This window comes from Mirounga angustirostris, unplaced genomic scaffold (genome assembly GCF_029215605.1).
Source record: "Mirounga angustirostris isolate CCGP_5_RB_7025 unplaced genomic scaffold, mMirAng1.0.hap1 SCAF_9, whole genome shotgun sequence".
Lineage (NCBI taxonomy): Eukaryota > Metazoa > Chordata > Mammalia > Carnivora > Phocidae > Mirounga > Mirounga angustirostris.
This window is the reverse complement of record NW_026991717.1, coordinates 6,035,632-6,053,893: the sequence shown is the minus strand read 5'-3', so window position 1 is coordinate 6,053,893 and position 18,262 is coordinate 6,035,632. Positions and strand designations below refer to the sequence as shown.

Sequence of the window (18,262 nt, the reverse complement as noted above, 5' to 3'; positions counted from 1 at the left end):
TGACTGTGAGTGTGAACATTTTCTTGTAGTTTTGTTTTCTGGTTATTTTCTCCTGAGTGACCTGACTTATGGTATCTTTTGATCATTTATCTGTTGGGATTTTACAGCTTAAAAAAAAAAAATCGTTTATACATGCGGTTTATATAATTTTTAAAGACGGCTTTTAAAATATTTAAAAATGTTTAACACAGTCTGCCTTTTGGTTTTTGTCGCCACTTTATCTTTTAAAATTACACAAGTGAACATGAGCATATTCTTGATGTAAAAAATGTAAAATCATATGCTTCAGATAAAGCCAGTGTCCCCCTCGGCCCACTGTCTTCTGCAGTCCACTCCACACCCCAAATGCTAGTCCATCAGTTTGTGTATGCCCCTTCTCACCACTTTCTAGACATTTATACACATGGCATATTCACACACAAATAGATAGCTTTGTTTTGTGTACATTTTTCTTCCTCATGTGAACATTATCCTAAATGCAACTTGATTTCTTCACTTAACAGATCTTGGAGATAATTTTTGTTTTCTTAGCATAGTAAGGTTTGATTTATTTACATCACCAAAAATGCTCTTTTGTCTGTTGATTAACTCCACTGAGTCTAAGCTTAAAAAGTCATTTCTAGGGGCACCTGGCTGGCTCAGTCGGTGGAGCAGGCGACTCTTGATCTCGGGGTTGTGAGTTCGAGCCCCAAGTTGGGTGTAGGGATTACTTAAAAATAAAATCTTGGGGCGCCTGGGTGGCTCAGTCGGTTAGGTGTCTGACTCTTGATTTTGGCTCAGGTCATGACCTCAGGGTTGTGAGATCGAGGTTGTGACCAACCACTGGATCTGCACCCAGCAGAGACTCTGCTTCTCTCCCTCTCCCTCTGCCCTTCCCCCTGTTCACGCTCATGCTCTCTCTCTCAAATAAATAAATCCTTTTAAAAAATAAATTAAAAATGAATAAAATCTTTTTTAAAAAAGTCATTTCTTCTCCAGCTGTTTGAAACTGTCTATTTTCTTTTCCTCACAACTTTTTAATGGTTTGACCTATTATTATTATTATTAAATCAGAATAGAACCTATTTGCTGTATTGTTATGTAAGGTAAGGGTAGAATATGTTTCCCCTAAATTGCTAGCAGTTAGCCCAAAATAATTTTTAAAATAACCCCCTCTTCCCCATGATAGTACTTGATTACATGTTAAATTAGTATGTGGATCATTGTCTGATTTTGAGTTACCTATTTTTTTTTAAGATTTTATTTATTTATTTGACAGAAGAGAGAGAGCACAAGCAGGGGGAGCTACAGAGGGAGAGGAGAAGCAGGCGCCCTGCTGAGCGGGGAGCCGGATGTGAGATTCGACCCCAGAACGCTGGGATCATGATCTGAGCCGAAGGCAGACACTTAATCGACTGAGCCACCCAGGCGGGTGATCCTTGAGTTACCTATTTTAATCTATTAAAATAACTGTACATCATTTAAATAAAAACTAGACACAAAAAAAAATTAAAAATAGGGGCACCTAGGTGGCTCAGTCAGTTGAACGTCTGACTCTTGAGTTCAGCTCAGGTTGTGATCTCAGGGTCATAAGATCCAGCCCCACGTTGGGCTCTGTGCTGGGCATGGAGCCTGCTTAAGATCCTCTCTCTCCCTCTCCCTCAGTCCCTTTCTCCCCCTCAGCTCCTGCACAGTCTCTCTCACCCTCCCTCTCTAAAATTAATTAATTAATTAAAATAAGATGAATAAAAAATAAAATAACTGTACATCTTTGCCCTAATACCACACAATTTTAAATATTATAATTTCCCAGTATTTTTTTTTAAGATTTTATTTATTTATTTAACAGAGAGAGACACAGCGACAGAGGGAACACAAGCAGGGGGAGTGGGAGAGGGAGAAGCAGGCTTCCCGCGGAGCAGGGAGCCCAATGCGGGGTTCGATCCCAGGACCCTGGGATCATGACCTGAGCCGAAGGCAGACGCTTAACAACTGAGCCACCCAGGCGCCCCCCCAGTATGTTTTATATACAGATCAGTTCCCTCCATCCTTATTCTTACTTTACAAAATTTTCTTTGAAATTCTGTTTATATTGCTAAATGAATTTTATCTTTTTTTTTTGTAAAAGTCTGAAAAAGAGTCACATTTGGATTTGCATTAAGTCTGTAAATTCATTTGACCTTTCCACCTGTCCATTATTTAACCTTTACCTCAGGCATATGGTGGGTCTCTCCTTATTCAAGTCCTCTCTTAGGGAAAAAAAAAAAAAGGCAGTTTTCTTCATAGAGAAAATGCTATATTCTGGTTTAATTTCTAGAACATGGGGTTACTCATGCCTCAAAACTTTCGAAGACATCCACCGTCTCCCCAGTACAACCCTCTGGACTGATAACTTTGGGCGGAAGTGTTCTTGATCTGTTCCTTAAATTCTTCCTCAATTCATTTATTCACTAAATTAGTATTTATTTCAAGCGGCCTCTGTGTGTCAGCTCTGTGCGGTAGGTATACAACAGCAAGCCAAGTGGTTTTCTTACGATGATCTCAAAATAAAACGTTTAATTAAAAAAAACACAATTATGTCAAAATAAAAAGTTAAATTAAAAAAACGACAACAACAAATTCTCTCTTCTCAGGAAGTTCCTATTCCAGTGGGGAGAGAAGAAGGGAAACAAGTAAGCAATTAGGCATATGTCATATCAGATGGTGTGAAGCGCTGCGGGGGAAAATGGAAACGGGGGTGGGGGCGCGGGGCTTTGGAAAGTTGGTTGGGGAAGTCTCTCTGTCCAGGGTGCTTTTGAACAGAAACCGAAGGAGGTACTTTAGATTTTCTGCTTTTGATTCTGTCACACAGGGAAACTTCTCTATTTTTTTTTCCCAGAAAATTGCCTTTTTCACTGGAGTTTTCAAATTTGTCAGCAATGTCACATAATATCCTTTTAGATTTTTATTTTTAAAGTCTCTCTGTTTCTGTTATTCCCACCATTTCACCTTGTGTTTGTTTCTGCTTTCTTTTCTTCATTATGTTTGTCCATTGTATTATGTAGACCTCATTTTCACAAAAAGAAACAACTCAAAGGCACATGCATTAACTGGACTATGTTCCATTTTCTTAATTTATTCTTTTCTGCTTTTTGCCTGATCTCTTCCTTCCTCATCTTTCTTTTTTTCTTAAGATTTTATTTATTTGAGAGAGAGAGTATGTGCATGCATAAGTGGGGGGGCGGGGCAGAGGCAGACGGAGAAGCAGGCTCCCCACTGAGCAAGGAGCCCAGTGCCAACTTGATCCCAGGACCCCAGGATCATGACCTGAGCCGAAAGCAGATGCTTAACCAACTGAGCCACCCAGGCGCCCTTCCTTCCTTATCTTTACTTGGGGTTTTGTTTTCTGATATTTCTAAATTTGTGTAGTGAATATCTTGTTTAACTTTTTCTGAGTTTAATAGTAGAATCATCTTAAAAACCAAACAAATTTTGGAGGCAACTGGGTGGCTCAGTTGGTTGAGGTTCTGACTCTTGATTTCGTTTCAGGTCATGATCTCAGGGTCATGAGATTGAGTCCTTCATTGGGCTCTGTGCTCAGCAGAGTTTGCTTGTCTCTCTCCCTCTGCTCCTCGCCCCCAGTAAACAAACAAACAAATAAATAAAGCTAAATAAGTTTTTGAGTAGAACTTTGCACATACACTGTTGGTTTTCATAGATTTGGTTCTTCTTTGTGTTATTTTCCAAATTAACTCTTTATCCTTCATTTTCTCCTTTATCTAAAAGCTATTTTGGAGAATTTTAAATAGCCAATTAACATTCATTTCTAGATTTAGCGTATTGTCAACAAAGGATGTGATCCCTATGAGGTTTGTATTTCAAATTTATTGGGATTTTCTTTATGGTTGAAAATTCCACTTTTAAAATTATTTTGTGAATCCTGGAAAATAGGCTGAGTATAACTCACAGGCCCAAGCCAACAGTCAAAATATCTTCAGGAACTGGGGGAAAAGAGCAAAACGTGAACAGGAAGTAAGCTTCAAAGGGGAAGTGATTTTGATACCAAGAGGACAAATAACTGGCTTTTTTCAGTAACAACCGAAGGCCAGGCTCTGTGCGAGGCCCTTTGCATGTATTGTCTCATTCAGCAGTGAGGTAGGATGCCTCAGAGCGGGAAACTGCAGCGGAAGGAACTTCCTAAAGTCTGTTCCCCTGCTCAAAGCATGTCCCCCCTTGTTTGGCTGAGCAGATTCCCGCTTTTCTTTCAAGACTCATTTTAAACGTCACCACTTCTAGGAAGACTCCCCAGAGATGAGAGCTGGGTCCACCTCTTGTGCTCTTTGTATAAGTCATCACTAGCCTTACACGAGTCACCCTTGGTTGCCTGGGAGACCCTTGAGGGTGGCCGGCACGTTGTGGGTTCTCAGTAAATGTTTGTTGATGAAGCGAAGATTAAAGGCAAAAGAAGGAGACCAAAAAGAGAATTCCTGTCTGAAGATAAGGCACGGCAAAGCCGTCACCTTTTGGTACCTACCCCTCCCCTGTCCCTGCCGAGCAGGTGATGCTTGGGGGTTTATAGGTAATCATATTGACATTAAAAGCTCGTTCCATTTGCAGACTGTTTTGCTGTCTACACAGCATTCTCTTGCAGGCATTATCTCGTCTGATCTCCACGAACGTAGGTTGCCCTAAGCCCATTTTCTAGGCAGTGAAGCATTCAGAGACTGAGTCCGGCCAAGGTCACACAGCTGATAAGCTGCCACAGCCAAGAGCTCCTCAGATTCCACTTGTTGCCACGTTCAAACTTGAACTCAGGTCCTTCCTGACCTTCAAGCAGACACACACATACAACAAACACCCAAACACACAAGCACACCTTGCTGCCTTGGTGAAGACTATCAATTCCCCTCCTGTCCTGCTCATTATCATGGCTTCACAATGGAGTCTTTCTTTTCCAGACAATATGTTTAATTGATGCCTTAAAGGAAATTCATGAGAGTGAGCCCTGATGTTACAGGCTTATCTGTTCATCTGTTCTTAGGGACAGTAAACATTTGCTGAGCCCCTGTTATGAACAGAGCGCCAAGTCCTCAGCAGGCCCTGGACACTGTGACCCAGGGGTAGGCTGAGGAGGACAACTTGGAAGGACTTTCGGGGCAGCCCTGCTCGCAGTCCACCCACCACGCCCAGGCCTGCCTCCTCCTCCCCCAGCCTAGCAGTTCCCACCCCGCGCCCTCTTTATCTCCCTTCATAAAAAGCCCCATTCTCCTTTTGCACAATACACTTTCACAATAGATAGTCTATTCAACCCAGAGCCCAAATCATCAGCAACCAAAACGCTGGTTCCTCTTTCCTCCTAGGTCTTCAAACATTTCCAAGGGAGGAAAAATAATTGCATTCTGCAGAATTCACTTGCTGTTTGCTTGACAGTTTTCTCCTATGGAGTGGAAGCTCCTTGAAGGCCTGGCCTGTGTCTTTTCACCGTTGACTGTGGTGGGGGTAAGAAGCCTAGATCTCGCTCTCCAAATATCTGTTATTGTTTACAAATAGTGTCATCAACATAGAAATTTGTCAAATACACTAAGAGTCAAAGAAGGAAATAAAAATCGCCTATAATTCCCACAAACAGAAGTAATTTTTTAACTTGTTTGTATTTCCTTCCCAGTATTTTATGTGTGTTTTTTGGGATAAGTAAGTATGTATACATAAAATCATACAAAAATATAATCCTGACGCATATGCAATTTTGTATCTTGCTCAGGATGTTACAAACATTTCCCAGGTCATTAAATACTCTTCAAAAACATGGTTTTTAGAGGTGCCTCAGTGGCTCAGTCGGTTAAGCATCTGACTCTTTGGTTTCAGCTCAGGTCATGATCTCAAGGTCATGGGATCAAGCCCCGCATCGGGCTCCATGTTTAGTGGGGAGTCTGCTTGAGATTCTCTCCCTCTCCCTCTCTCCCCACCCATGCTTTCTAAATTAATTAGTTAATTAATTAAATCTTTTTTTAAAAAAACATGGTTTTTAATAGCTATATAGTATTACATCAAATGTGCATGCCCTAACTTCTTTAAAAATGTCCTCATTGTTTAGGTTATTTCCTTCTCCTTTTTTTTTTGTTGTTGTTGTAATTTTTGCCAACATAAATAATACTTTGATAAACATCCTTCACATGCATTTTTGTCCACCTTGCTAATTCTCTCAGATTTCTAGAATGAAAGTTACTGAATCAAAGTAACTTTTAAACTTCTCTTGATCTCTAATATCAACCAATTTTCCAGGCTTTGTACCAATGAGCCCTCCCATAGCAATACATGTCATCATTGTGGCTTTTATGTACTTACTTGTTTTTTGTTTTTTGTTTTTGTTTTTTTTTAAAGATTTTATTTATTTATTTGAGAGAGAGAATGAGAGACAGAGGGCACAAGAGGGAAGAGGGTCAGAGGGAGAGGCAGACTCCCCGCCGAGCAGGGAGCCCGATGCGGGACTCGATCCCGGGACCCCAGGATCATGACCTGAGCCGAAGGCAGTCGCTTAACCAACTGAGCCACCCAGGCGCCCTGTACTTACTTGTTTTTAACTGTTTGGTGACACTGGCAGTTTCCTGTTATGGTCAATGGTCTGTGTTTCTCTGCGCATATTTTTATTCTTATATTTATGCAAATAAGTCCTGTTAAGTTACATATCGGAATGAACTCATACAAATATGCACTCTTGGTCACAAGGACAGGGTCAGAGGAGGTGGATTATCTGATGCACCCCGTCATTACTCCTTGAAAAATAATCCTCAGATGTCAGATGTTTGCTCCACCTATCCACACAGACTTTCGATTTTCTTTGGGTTTGCCCTGGAAACCCTGGTTATTCCTAAATTGTTACTATACTTCTGAGGATTTTGAGTCATTGCCCATCTTCTGTGGGACCCCAGTCACTAATCTAGTTCTTGGTCCCCTGCCACTGGGCCAGTCCTTCAGGGGCCCCAGACCCACCTCTGCTTTCCACAGCTCCTTTTAAAGTTCAACCCTGGGGCCCGACACCTTCCACTGGCTGGATTCCAGTTGGGAGGTTTGATACTAAAAATTGAATATTAAATACTGCAAAGAGACTGGTGATACTTTTTTAAACGTCTGTTTGATTTTGTCAATGAAAGAAACGGATTTTAGGGCACCTGAGTGGCTCAGTCGGTTAAGCGTCTGCCTTCGGCTCAGGTCACGATCCCAGGGCCTGGGATCAAGCCCCGCATTGGGCTCCCTGCTCAGTGGGGAGTCTGTTTCTCCCTCTCCTCCCTGCTCAAGCTCTCTTTCTCAAATAAATAAATAAAATCTTTAAAAAAAAAAAAAAAAGGAAAGAAACAGATTTCAATATTCACCTGCTAATCTCCAAACAGTTACTCTGGAGAACACATCAATTGGAACAGTGAAGAGCTGTGTTTCATCCCTTTTCTCAGCTTACAAAATTCCTCAGATTTTCAGAGATGGATACAAACATTCTGGAAGGCCTGTGGCATGCATGCATCCTCCCTCAAGGAGACCATGAGGATGAGTACACCTCATATTAACAAACCCTCCTTCCCATTTCAGCTCTAGGCCGGCAACTATGGCATGCCCGGGAGAGGCCTCCGTTTGCTGCTTCTGCATCACAACAGCGATTTCTCCCTCTCTCTTGTGAATCTGGAGGCTTCCTTCCTGGTTTGGGGCAGGTCAGGGAATTTGGCTCAACAGTGCTGGGGTCTGACTGTGTGTCTAGGCTCTTGCTGGGAGCTCCTGACACTCACGTAGGCTTTACAATTTATGAAATGCAGCGTCGTGTGGGCCATGCCATACATTACTGCTTTTATTCCTCCCAACTCCCCCCAGAAGTGGACACTCCTGAAGTTTAAAGGAGTGTCAGAGAAGGAAGTGGGTCACCTGCCCCGACCGGTCGTCACCGGGAGGCAATCTGTGGAAAAAAAAAAAAAAAAAAAACACAACAGGGAGGTACATGGAGGGAACAGTTGCTCTAAAACAAAAGGAGAAAACAGGCATGCCGGAAAGGAACTCCCAACTGGAAGCTCTGGATTCAAAGTCTGGTTCAGCCACACCGCAGCTGTGGCCTTGGGAAGTTTGTTCTAACGTCTCTGTGCAACAGTCTCCTCCTAGGTAAAATGATGACCAGAATACGATGTCCACCTGGCACTCAGGTGCTTTATGTTTATCGGCGCGGGTCCATAAAAGTGGAAAACCGGAAACATCCCGCAGTGCAACAATTTGTTTAAACAAATGAAGATACACGCACACCATGGAATAGTATCATTCGTGAGTTATAATGTGGATGTTTATACACAGGGAAGGATATTTATGGCCTATTACTGGGTTGAAGTGGTTGTAATTCAGTAGGCATAGTGCTATGTCATTTTTGTTAATTTTGTAAAAATACCGTATTTACACGTATCATCATTCATCTGTTTAACAAGATTTACTTTGCACAGTTTCATCATGATGGGCATTTACATGTGGATATGTGGGTATAAAATGTCCAAGGATCTACACCAAAATATAATGTCTCTACAGGGGGTTCTTTTTCTATTGGGCTTAGCTGGTTTTCAAATTCTTTCACAATGAACTTGTGTCATAAAGAAATAATAGAGGTATAAAATGTTTACAATGCAGGAACTGGAACACCGGGGTCTGCCTCTATCCAGGGGGGCATTTTGCTGGTGCCAAGTTCATCGGCAGGTTACTTGGGGAATGAGGAACCCAAGCAAAGGCCTGAGAGGTTTTAAGAGATTTCATTCGGGCTCTGGAGGAGTCAATAATCTCTTTTTCTCCCTCTCTCCCCCTCGGTGTGAACGTCTGTGTCTACCTCTCTCCACTGAGCAAACACAGCCAGGTGTCTGCTCCTAGGGACCCTTCTGGATTTTATGAGGCCCCCTCTCTTCTGATTTCTATTTGTTCTTCAGGCAGGCTACAACTCCACTGATCAGGCCAGGCTTCTGGAACTCCGGTCGGCACATTCCAGTCATGTTTGGGAGATGACACCCTGGACATCCTGATCAGACATAGGTGTTGCCCCAATCCCAGTCACCCACCAGGACACGGGCCATCTTTGAAGGATGCTTCTTCCCCAGAGAGCACATCACGTTTCTGACATGGCGAGTCATTTTGGTTTCAGCCCAGAATGTAATGTCACTTCCAGGTTGGACAGGTACCTCCCTGTCAGTCACTCCCTGATTTATAATAATGAATAAAAGTTACCATATACTGGAACTTCCGTCCTAGATCCTGTGCTGGGCACGGGCTCTGGTAAGACTCAAAAGAACTCTGTGAGTGAGGGGCTTTCATCTCATTGTACAGATGAGAAAACTTGGGTCAACTTGCCCAGGGATATGCAGCAAGTTAAGCCTGGGCCGTTAAACAGAAGACCCTGTCGCTGCAGCCCACGGGTCTTCTTAACCCCAATTTAGGAGTGAGCAAACTGAGTCTAGGTTATTCCCCGAGGCTGCCACCACCCAAGTTCATGAAGCTAGCAAGTGGGAGAAGCTAAAATGTGCTGTATCTCGCTGATCCTGGCCCCGCCTCCCTGACTTACACCCTGACACCCTCCCCACAGGCCCCTCCCTGACTTGTGTGCTTGGCGGTCCTCACTCCCACTCCCCCATTGTACTCCACACTGCAGCAAATACTTGTGGCAATTCCAAGAACCTGTAAGAATGTTCTCTCTTGCCCTGGGGCCTTTGGACAGGGTGTACCTTCCCATGCATTTGCCTGGCACAGGCCTACTCATTTAGATGTCACCTCCTCCAGAAAGCCACCCCTGAGCACTCCAGTCCAAGTACCCTTTCAGGTGCTTCCTTGGTTCATCCTGGCGTGTATCACATGGCATCGTGGTTGCCTGTCTTCTCGCCACTTCCCCTCCCCTGCAGGGCTGCGAAGCCTAAGCGAGGGCCATGTGTGCCGATGGTGAGGTCCTCAGCATGCAGCACGGTGGTGGGCACAGAGAAGGTAGTCAGTAAGCATCTGTTAAATGAATGCCTGATTATCAGCTGTGTTCTGCTTTGTTTGGAGAATACAGCTTAGGTGCACTAAGTGTGGGAGGATATAAAATGACAGCAATGTGGCTTCCTGTCTATCCTACTAAGAGGGCACAGTGGGCGAATGCTCCGGGGTCATCCCGGGCTCAGTGCTCTCGTGTGAAAACCATGGTGTCCTCCTTGCTAAAGCAAAGTCTCAGACTACTGTTTTCTCACTCCCAGGCAGAAACAAACCATGTTCTGAGTGACTGGAGTCATTGCTCACAACACCAGGAGCTGGTTTAGGGTGGAGCGAGGGGCAGTGGCCTTGGGGCTCCAGTCTCTAAAGGCCCAGGCCTCTGGGCTGGGGGGAGGGGTGAAGAGTGGCAGGTCCTGTCCCCGGGAGGCTGCAGTCACTGGGGGAGAGACAATGGGGCTCAGCATCTGCTCCTCGCTGGGAGAAGGGACCCTCCAGTGAAAAGCCAGGGAGAGCAGGGAAGTGTGGGAGGAATTGATGAGGAGAAGGGGTGGAGCCAAGGAGAAGCAGCCGGGAGGAAGGAAGAGAAGGGGAAGGAAGAGAAGAGGGAGGGGTGAGGATTCCGGCTTTCCTTCCTCTCGGTGACCCGGTCCTGGGCGGCAGCCTGCTCTGGCATTGTTTCCTGCGGAAACTCTCGAGGCCCACGAAGACCTCACGTTTCTCCCCACAACCGCTAGCAGCAGCCCCCGTCCAAGGGTCAGGCATCCAGCAGGTGCTCAATACTCACTTGGGAAAATGAGAAACGGGGCCAACTTTGCTCTGGGAACTTTTCCCTTGTCTTCTCCCCACTTCTCCGGAGAAGCTGAGGGCAGAGCAGGTCTTGGGAGCACGCCCAGGCGCCCCATGAATAATTGACCCTTCCTGGCGGCTCTGCCCGGCTCAGTCCGAGGACTCGCGACCGGCCCAGCGTCGGAGTTGAGAAGCGGCTCCGAGCGGCGGGCGTTCCGGAGGTTGGAGGCCGAAGGTCCGGCCTGCCCCGGAGCGGGGTCTGGGGCGGGGGGGCGGGGGGGGCCAGGCTGTGCCAAAGCCCGCGACCCCGCGGGGAGGCGCCTGGGGCCTGACCCCCCGCGCCGCGAACGGCCACGCCTCGGCGCCCCCCAGCCGTGCGCCCGGGGGGGGGGGCGGGGGCCCAGGCCCAGAGATCGGAGAGCCCACGGGGGGCCGATCCCAGCGCCTGCTCCGAGCCCCTTCCCACCCCGGCCCGGGCGCTCGCAGCCCGCGCCGCTCCCTCGAGCCTGGCCGTCCAGGGCTCTGCAAACAGCTGTTTAAAGGCTCTTTTACAGTTCAGTGCTCTGCGGGGATGTTTGTTCCAAGCCCATCTGCCTACTTTAAAAATACATAAGTAAAGAACACACCCAGCTTTCCACCCCTGGCTGGGGAGGGGCGGACTCGGCGGCCCCCGCCCGCACTTCGGAAGGAACCGGCACCCAGCCGCCGCCGGGGCCCCCGCCCCCACCCCCACCGACCCTCCTCTCGGGAGGACGCCCCGGGCTTCCCAGGGGGGAGGGGGCGCGCAGCCCCCGGGCCCCCTTTGTGCGGGGCCGGGCCCCCCATTTCCATGCGAGGTTCTGGCGCTCCCCCTCTCCCCCGCTTCAGTTAATCTTTGTTCCCCTTTTCTGCTGAGCGGAGAAAAAAAAAAAAAGAGAGAAAGAAAGAAAAGGAGGAAAAAAGGCGTGACTTGATTTTCAAACGAAACTCCCACAGCAAACAAAACCCTTTTAGAGAAATAAGAAAGGAGGAAGAAGGAAGAAAAGAGGGAAGGAAAAAAAAGGAGAAAGAAAACCCTCCAGGCTTTCAATTTGAGTGGGAGAGTTGAACCGAAAGAAAGAGAAAGAAAGGAAGAAAAATCCTCTCTGCGGTAGAAAGAGAAAAGAAAACTTGGGCTGACAAGAGGGGGGTGCTGGGGGGGGTGGAAGGAAGTGAGAAAACAAAAGAGAGATAAAAGGGCTGCTTTTCTGTCTCTCTTCCTCTGCGAGCTGGGTTAGGAGGAGCTGTTTTGCATCCCTTCACGTCAGCCCTGCCTCATTCCCTTCTTCCAGGGAGGGAGAGCGAGCGAGCGAGCGAGCAGGAGAGAGAGAGCGAGAGAGAGAGGGAGAGAGAGGAGGGAGAGAAAGAGAGGAGCCGGAGGGAGGGCGGCAGGAGCAGGCGGCGGGCGCGCGTGGAGGCGGGCGGCGGGCGCGCAGCAGCAGCCCGGGCGGTGGGCAGCCAGGAGCCCCCGGCCCGGCCCCGGCCCCGGCCCGCCGAGGGCCCCAGCGCAGGAGCCGCGCCCGGAGCAGGGTGAGTGTCCCGCGCGGCCCCCGGCCCCCGGCCCCGCAGCCCCGGGCGGCGCGCCGGCGGGGGCGCGGGGGGCGCGGGGGTGGGTCGAGGCGGCCGCGGCCGACCCGCCCCCCGCCTCTCCCCGGGGACGGCCGCGCGCAGGCCCGCGCCGCGCTGCAAACATGTCGTCTTTTCCTTTCACTTCCACATTCCCTCATGCCGGGGAGCTGGAGGGAGAGAGGGAGAGCCGGGGAAAGAGGGAGAGATGGCGTCTGGGGGGGGAGGGGAGGGAGCGAGCGAGCGAGCGAGCGAAAGAGGGCGAGAGCGAGGAGAGCGCGCGAATGAGAAGAGAGAGAGGGAGGAGAGAGAGGGAGAGAGAAGCAGAAATGAAAGGAAAGCGCCGCGGCGGCGGCGGCGGCGGAGCGGGAGGCCGGGGAGGCGGCGGCGGCGGCGGCGGCTCCCGGGCCCGCACGTGGGTGTCCCGGCGCCCCGCGCGCTCCCCCCACACCCGGCCCGGGACTCAAAGTTTCACCCCCTCGCCGCGCCGCCCCGCCCCTGCGGCTGCCCACAAACTTTATTCTCCGGGGGGGGGGGGGGTGCTGCGCGTCCCCGCCGTCCCGGGGGGGGGGGAGGGCCGAGCGCGCCGGCGCGGAGGAGTGGGGGTAAGCGGGGGCGCCCCGGAGGGCAGCCGGCGGCCGCACGCCGTGCGCTGCTGGACCCCGGCCGGGCCGGCGTCGGGGCGCCCCGGGCGGGGGACCTGTTGAAGGCGCTCGCCGGCTGGCGGGGTCCCCACGGCCTGTCCCCAGGCTCCCTAGTCTCACTTCCCCTTCCTCGTCGCCCCTCTCTCTGTCTCCTCGCGGTCATTTTCCTAATTGGACAGAGCTGTGGGGTGTGATCGCCGGCGTCAGACTAGGGGGCCAGGAGGCTGCCGGGTGGGCGCGGGGACCCGGGGACCGACGGGGCAGCCCCTGCAGGCGCGCGGATCCCACAGATCCGGCCCTGGTGCCCCCGTCCCCCTAACTGCGGACTTGCCAACTGGTGCGTATCGGGTTTTTTTCCAACTTGCCTCTTAAGATGACTTTTATGGTCGCTGCAACGGCTTCCCTCCAGTCTGAGCTGTAGTTTGGGAAGATTTAAGAGGCCAGGGAGGTGCTGGCGTGGGTTTTAACTAACCCGAAACGGTCCTTGGTGTATCTCTAAGCTCTGTGTTGGTTGGGGCAAAGGCAGAGCCGTAGCCTGGGTGCGTTTTCACAGGGACACTGCGAGGTGCTCGTCCTTCCCAGTCTGAGCGGTCCAGTGAACGACCATCCTGGTAGCCCACCTTTGAGCTGCAGGCTGAGCGCCCTAACTGCTAAGAACACCCTGAGCGCCTTTATTTCTGTGCAAAGTGGAAACTCCTAGCAGTTGTCGACCTGGAGGGGACGTAATCGGTTCCCGTGGGCGCCTGGGAAATTCACAGAAATTCCCCCACAGGTGTGCAGAGCAGGACTTTGCACCCTTGGGGGTCACCCAGCCAACTTTGAAGCTATTTGAGTTCTGCCTTTGTACACGTGTAAGCAAAAACAGTCAAAGTTCATTTCTCCCAAGTAGAGGGGGCCCCTGGGCCTGCATCCCTGTTGTGCTCTTATCTGGGGGCCTTCAAAGGACCGAGTCTTATGGGAGAAGGGAAGAAAACCACGCCTAATTGTCATTAGCCGTTAGAAAGTGTGTTTTTAGTGTTTGTGATCAAGCCATGGGCCTGTCCAGTTTTGGTTTTTTGAGACCTAGTATGATTGTACCTTCTTGTTTGTTTTAAAGTGAATATTGTTTTCTAGAGCTTTCTTGGTGGTTTTGTCAACTGGCCCATGGGCCACCTGTCACCCTGGACCAAGCACCTGCCTGACCCCTAATTGTTGACCTATAGCTCTAGCTGCATTCGTGCTCCCGAAACCTGCAGGATCTGGCTTTCTCACACGAGGGCACTGGAAATAGAGCTGCTTTCTTCTGAGTAGGGGGAGCTGGACATTTGGGTCACATTTTCTTTCCTGCAGTCTCGCCTGGTTGCCCGCCTGTCTATGGAGGGAGATGCAATGAGTTGAAGTGAGGGCAGGTGCTCACTCTTCTCCAGGCAGATTCTTAGGTGGGTCCTTATCCTGTGGTGTGTGGCCAGCAGGCCATTTGTTCCGTACTTGGGTCACTTCCATTCCAACCAAGCATTTCCTACCAAGGAGACTTATTTTAGTCTCGCTGTCTAGAGACAAGGAGACAGACAAGGTCTGGAAGGGTTCTTGAGTTGAAGGAAGGGAGACTAATGGGTCCACCAGAGATTTTGCACTACTTCTATTTTAGGTTTGCCTTGTAGCCCAGAGATATTTCTGTCGGAGTCTGCTTAAAAAGTTCAAGTTTGAAGTTAGAAGGGAGTAAATAAACAAAGGAGAAGTCAAGTGTGTCTCGGAGGATGCTCCCCACAGGCTCCTCATCTGGCTTGCTCACCACCGGGTCCCAGGCCTGGGGCTCATGTTGCTCAATTAAGGAATCTCTGAATCTGCTGAGTCTCATGTTAATGATGGTTGATCTCAACCCTTAGACTTCAAAGCTGGAAGACACCTTAGAGATTGTCTAAGAGAAACCGAGGCTCCATGCCTGGGGCCACACTCTGTTGACAGAGCCAGCATTTGAATGTGAGCTTTCAGAGTCCATTTCCAGTGCTCTTCAACACAAGGCCAGGGCCTCTCTTCCTGCTGGAGGTCCCGAATCAGGCTCTGTACAAAGAGTGTGGCTCTGAGAATAAAGAAGCCATGGGTGTCTGCTACCTGCAGGGGACAGGTAATCGGAGCACCTTATTGCCCGGGTTTGTTACATACATACTGTTCTGGAGGATTTGACAGGCCAGCTGCTAGGGGGAACCCAGGACCAAAGGCCCCCCATTCCGTGGAGCAGCATTTTCATCATGGGGTTATTCCCAAGTCACACTCAGCACTTCTGGATCTGATGCTTTCTTCATGCTTTGTACTTGTGTGCCATTTATTTAGGATTGGTCTGCGGAGAAGAATGGGTGTGTAAGGAAGAGCCAGAGACCTGAACTGATGTCTGTTCATGGGTCAGATCTCCTACTAGAATGTTAGCTCGTGAGGGTAGAAAGTCTTTGTTCATTGCTGAGCCCCTGTGCCCACGTGGTGGGCCCTCGATAATTCTTGGTGAGTAAGTGTCCTGGGCATTGGGAGAAAGACCTCCCTCCCAGAAGGAACCCGTGAGTGACACACAGAGGCGGGGATGGGAAGGTGATTGATGGGACCTGCAGAGTTTTGCAGTGAGTCATGGCTTCAGACAAGCTCTAGACAGGTAAGGCAGGAGCAGCTGGGAAGAGTCGATCCTAAATAGATGGAGCCACGGGGTAGAGATTGTGCAAAACAATAGAGAGATCTCAAATTGCGCTGGATAGAGGGAGAATAGTAATAGTCATGTATCTGGGGCCAGGCTTGTACTCTGTGTGTGTATCATGTCCCTTAGTATTCCCATTTGGCAGATGGGGAAACTAGAGCATAGTGGAGTTGAGTCACTTGCTGAAGGACACAGAGCTGATCCCTGAACCTGGGCTGTCTGGCTTCAGACTTTGCCTCCCTAGAGCTGAGCACTCAGAGCTTTGGAGTTCCTCAAAACGATGGCAGCAGAAAAACTCAAAAAGAAACTGTTGGTCTGCAGTGGCGTGAGGCTGGTCAGGGGGCGTGCCCCCCGCTCCCGATGCCAGAGCCCGCACAGTGCCCAAAGACCGTTTACCCAAGGAAGATTCGAAGGGAATGCTTCTTTGGGAGGCCTAACCATTCCCCAAGTAGAGTGGCTAGTACAGATCCGGGACTATTTTGCACTTGATAAACATTTAGGAGACGTTTTTCTCTTGAAGTATGCTTTTCAACTTAAATTTTAGTTGGTATGTATTTGAAACTGCTGGGAATTCTAAAGCTAAAAGTATCACTGTTGGCCTTGAGGCCTCCAGAAGGTGTTTTCCACAGGTGTAAACCTTCCCTTTCTACTTGAGGATGCTGGTCCAGGCTATTCCAGAGCACAACAGCTCCCCTTTTATTGACAGTGTGATTTGCCAGGCTCTGTGCTGGTCCCGACCTCATGGAGCTTGTAGTCTCCCTGGGAGACAGACACTGAACTAATAATTACACAAATACTCTTTAATTACAGTTGTTACAAACGCTTCAAAGGGAAAAGTACAGAGGCCATGGGAGCTGATAATCAGGGAGGATGGAGGGGAAGAGAGGCTTTCCTGAAGAAAGGGCATTTAAACAGCCACAGGAAGGGTGGGTGAAGAGGCTTTAGCCAGGGTGGGATAGTCCATTAACCTTGATGTAAACCCTTGCTACTCCTAAGTGGTCCGAGCACCCGCAGCATCAGCATCTCGGCCCGGGAGCCTGCTAGAAATGCAGAAACTGCATTTTCACTCAACTCACCTGCACGGTAAAGTCTGAGAAATGCCGAAGGAATCCAAGTACTGAACCAGGAGGTTCTCAGCTTGGCTGTGAATGAGTGGGGTGGCCACTGGGAAAGTCACTTCTCTGGTTAATGAGGGAATTAGATCATTTCATGAGTTCCTTCTGGCTTCTGTCATCTTTGGCTTTTGCTGGTTTGCGCTGTTTCCAAGCTTATTAAGAGTGAGGGCCCGGGCGTCTGCCGCATCCACCTCTGCGGGGCCTTGGGTGGGGGGCCCAGCAGGCACGGGGTCCGTGCAGTGGCCTGGCTTCAGTAGATGCTGCACAGCGGCCCGACCATCAAGAGCTTTGGGGAAGGATCAGAATAATTTGCAAAGAGATGTAGAGCTTTGTTGCATACAGAGAGATTGTCTTAAGGTGACCCAGGGAGGATTTGGCCTGAATCGAGAGCAAAAGGGGCAAGGGTCAGAAGGGCTTTGGGGAAGAAAGGTGTAACATTTCTGCCAAAAGCGGAACCTGAAACGGGGTTGTTGCTCAATAGTCCATTGCTTGTGAACATGAGACTTGAAGCGTTGCCACAGAGTTTCGCGCCTGAGATCCTCACATCAGTGTGGAGAGGACCAGAGGGCTGAGAGCGGTCCTTGAGCCTTGCAGTATGGGGCGCGGGGAGGCAAGGGGGTACTTGAGATACACGAGCAGCTGTGCAGAGGATTATGGGGTTGTGTGTGCACTTCGCTGGGGAGAGGACCCATAGCTCTCGCCAGCCTCAAAGGGGTCTGTGGCTTCCCCAAACTATAGGACAGATGCCTTTCTGAACTAGTCTCACCCCACTCTCTTATGACCCAGCACTTACTATGGACCAGGCACCATTGTAAGCACTTTCCATATTATCTGGTCATTTAGGTTGAATGACTTTCCGGAGGTCAAGCGTCAGAACCCGGCCTGGCGCCCGATGGGTGGGCCCCAGGGCGTCCCTGCTCACAAAGCCTCACTTCGTTAACAGGGCAGGTGGGAGTCGTTAACAGGGCAGGTGGGAGTCGGGGAGAACTCCTTTGGTAGAACAGAAATGGAGATTACAGAGGCCCCTACGATTACAAGTTAAGTGTCTCCCAGTTAGTTGCTCATGCATAAAACAGACAGGTTTTTCCCAAGGAAACAGGTTACACGTTGCACCAGGTTGCCGGGCTGGCCCATGAGATCCTGTGTCACCGTTGGGCCCAACTCATTTTTGTTTGCTCAAAAAAAGAAAAGAAAAGAAAAAATTAGAAAACAAGATGGCCGCAGTACTGCAGGCAAAATTTAAAATTCTAGCATTGGGGCGCCTGGGTGGCTCAGTTGGTTAAGCGACTGCCTTTGGCTCAGGTCATGATCCTGGAGTCCCGGGATCGAGTCCCGCATCGGGCTCCCTGCTCGGCGGGGAGTCTGCTTCTCCCTCTCCCGCTCCCCCTCTTGTGCTCTCTCTCTCTCTCTCAAATAAATAAATAAAATCTTTAAAAAAAAAAAAAAATTCTAGCATTGGGCAGGAGATCCTTGAAGATGTGCACTGTTGAATAAGGGGTGAGGTGGGGGCAAGAGATTGGGGTAGATTCCTAAAGGGGGATTAAAGG

At 49.4% G+C, this 18,262-nt stretch overlaps 2 protein-coding genes across 3 annotated transcripts in view; one reads left to right on the top strand and one right to left on the bottom strand.

Moving 5' to 3' along the window:
- Positions 1-7,772: 7,772 nt before the first annotated feature.
- Positions 7,773-14,738, bottom strand: LOC135361506 (uncharacterized). Its single transcript, XM_064569713.1, has 2 exons — positions 14,713-14,738; positions 7,773-11,960 (listed from the first exon to the last, which is right to left on the bottom strand). The coding sequence occupies exons 1-2, from the start codon at positions 14,736-14,738 to the stop codon at positions 10,682-10,684; spliced, it is 1,305 nt and encodes a 434-aa protein (XP_064425783.1). The 3' UTR covers positions 7,773-10,681.
- Positions 11,923-18,262, top strand: part of ZNF710 (zinc finger protein 710) — a 65,842-nt gene continuing 59,502 nt past the window's right edge. Inside the window, exon 1 of one of the 2 annotated variants that reach the window (XM_045899400.3) lies at positions 11,923-12,261. The gene's annotated coding sequence lies outside the window, so the exon portion shown is untranslated. Of the gene's footprint in view, positions 12,262-12,916; positions 13,279-18,262 lie in introns of those variants that run through there. The other variant, XM_064569879.1, reaches the window with a different exon arrangement.

Bases quoted from the DNA above. Each gene is read 5' to 3' on its own strand.
- LOC135361506 (XM_064569713.1), bottom strand. From the start codon at position 14,738: ATGAGCCCCAGGCCTGGGACCCGGTG. The intron at 11,961-14,712 runs GTGAGCAAGCCA...CTCCTAACCCAG, and splicing joins CCCAGGCCTGGGACCCGGTG to CTCGCAGAGGAAGAGAGACA.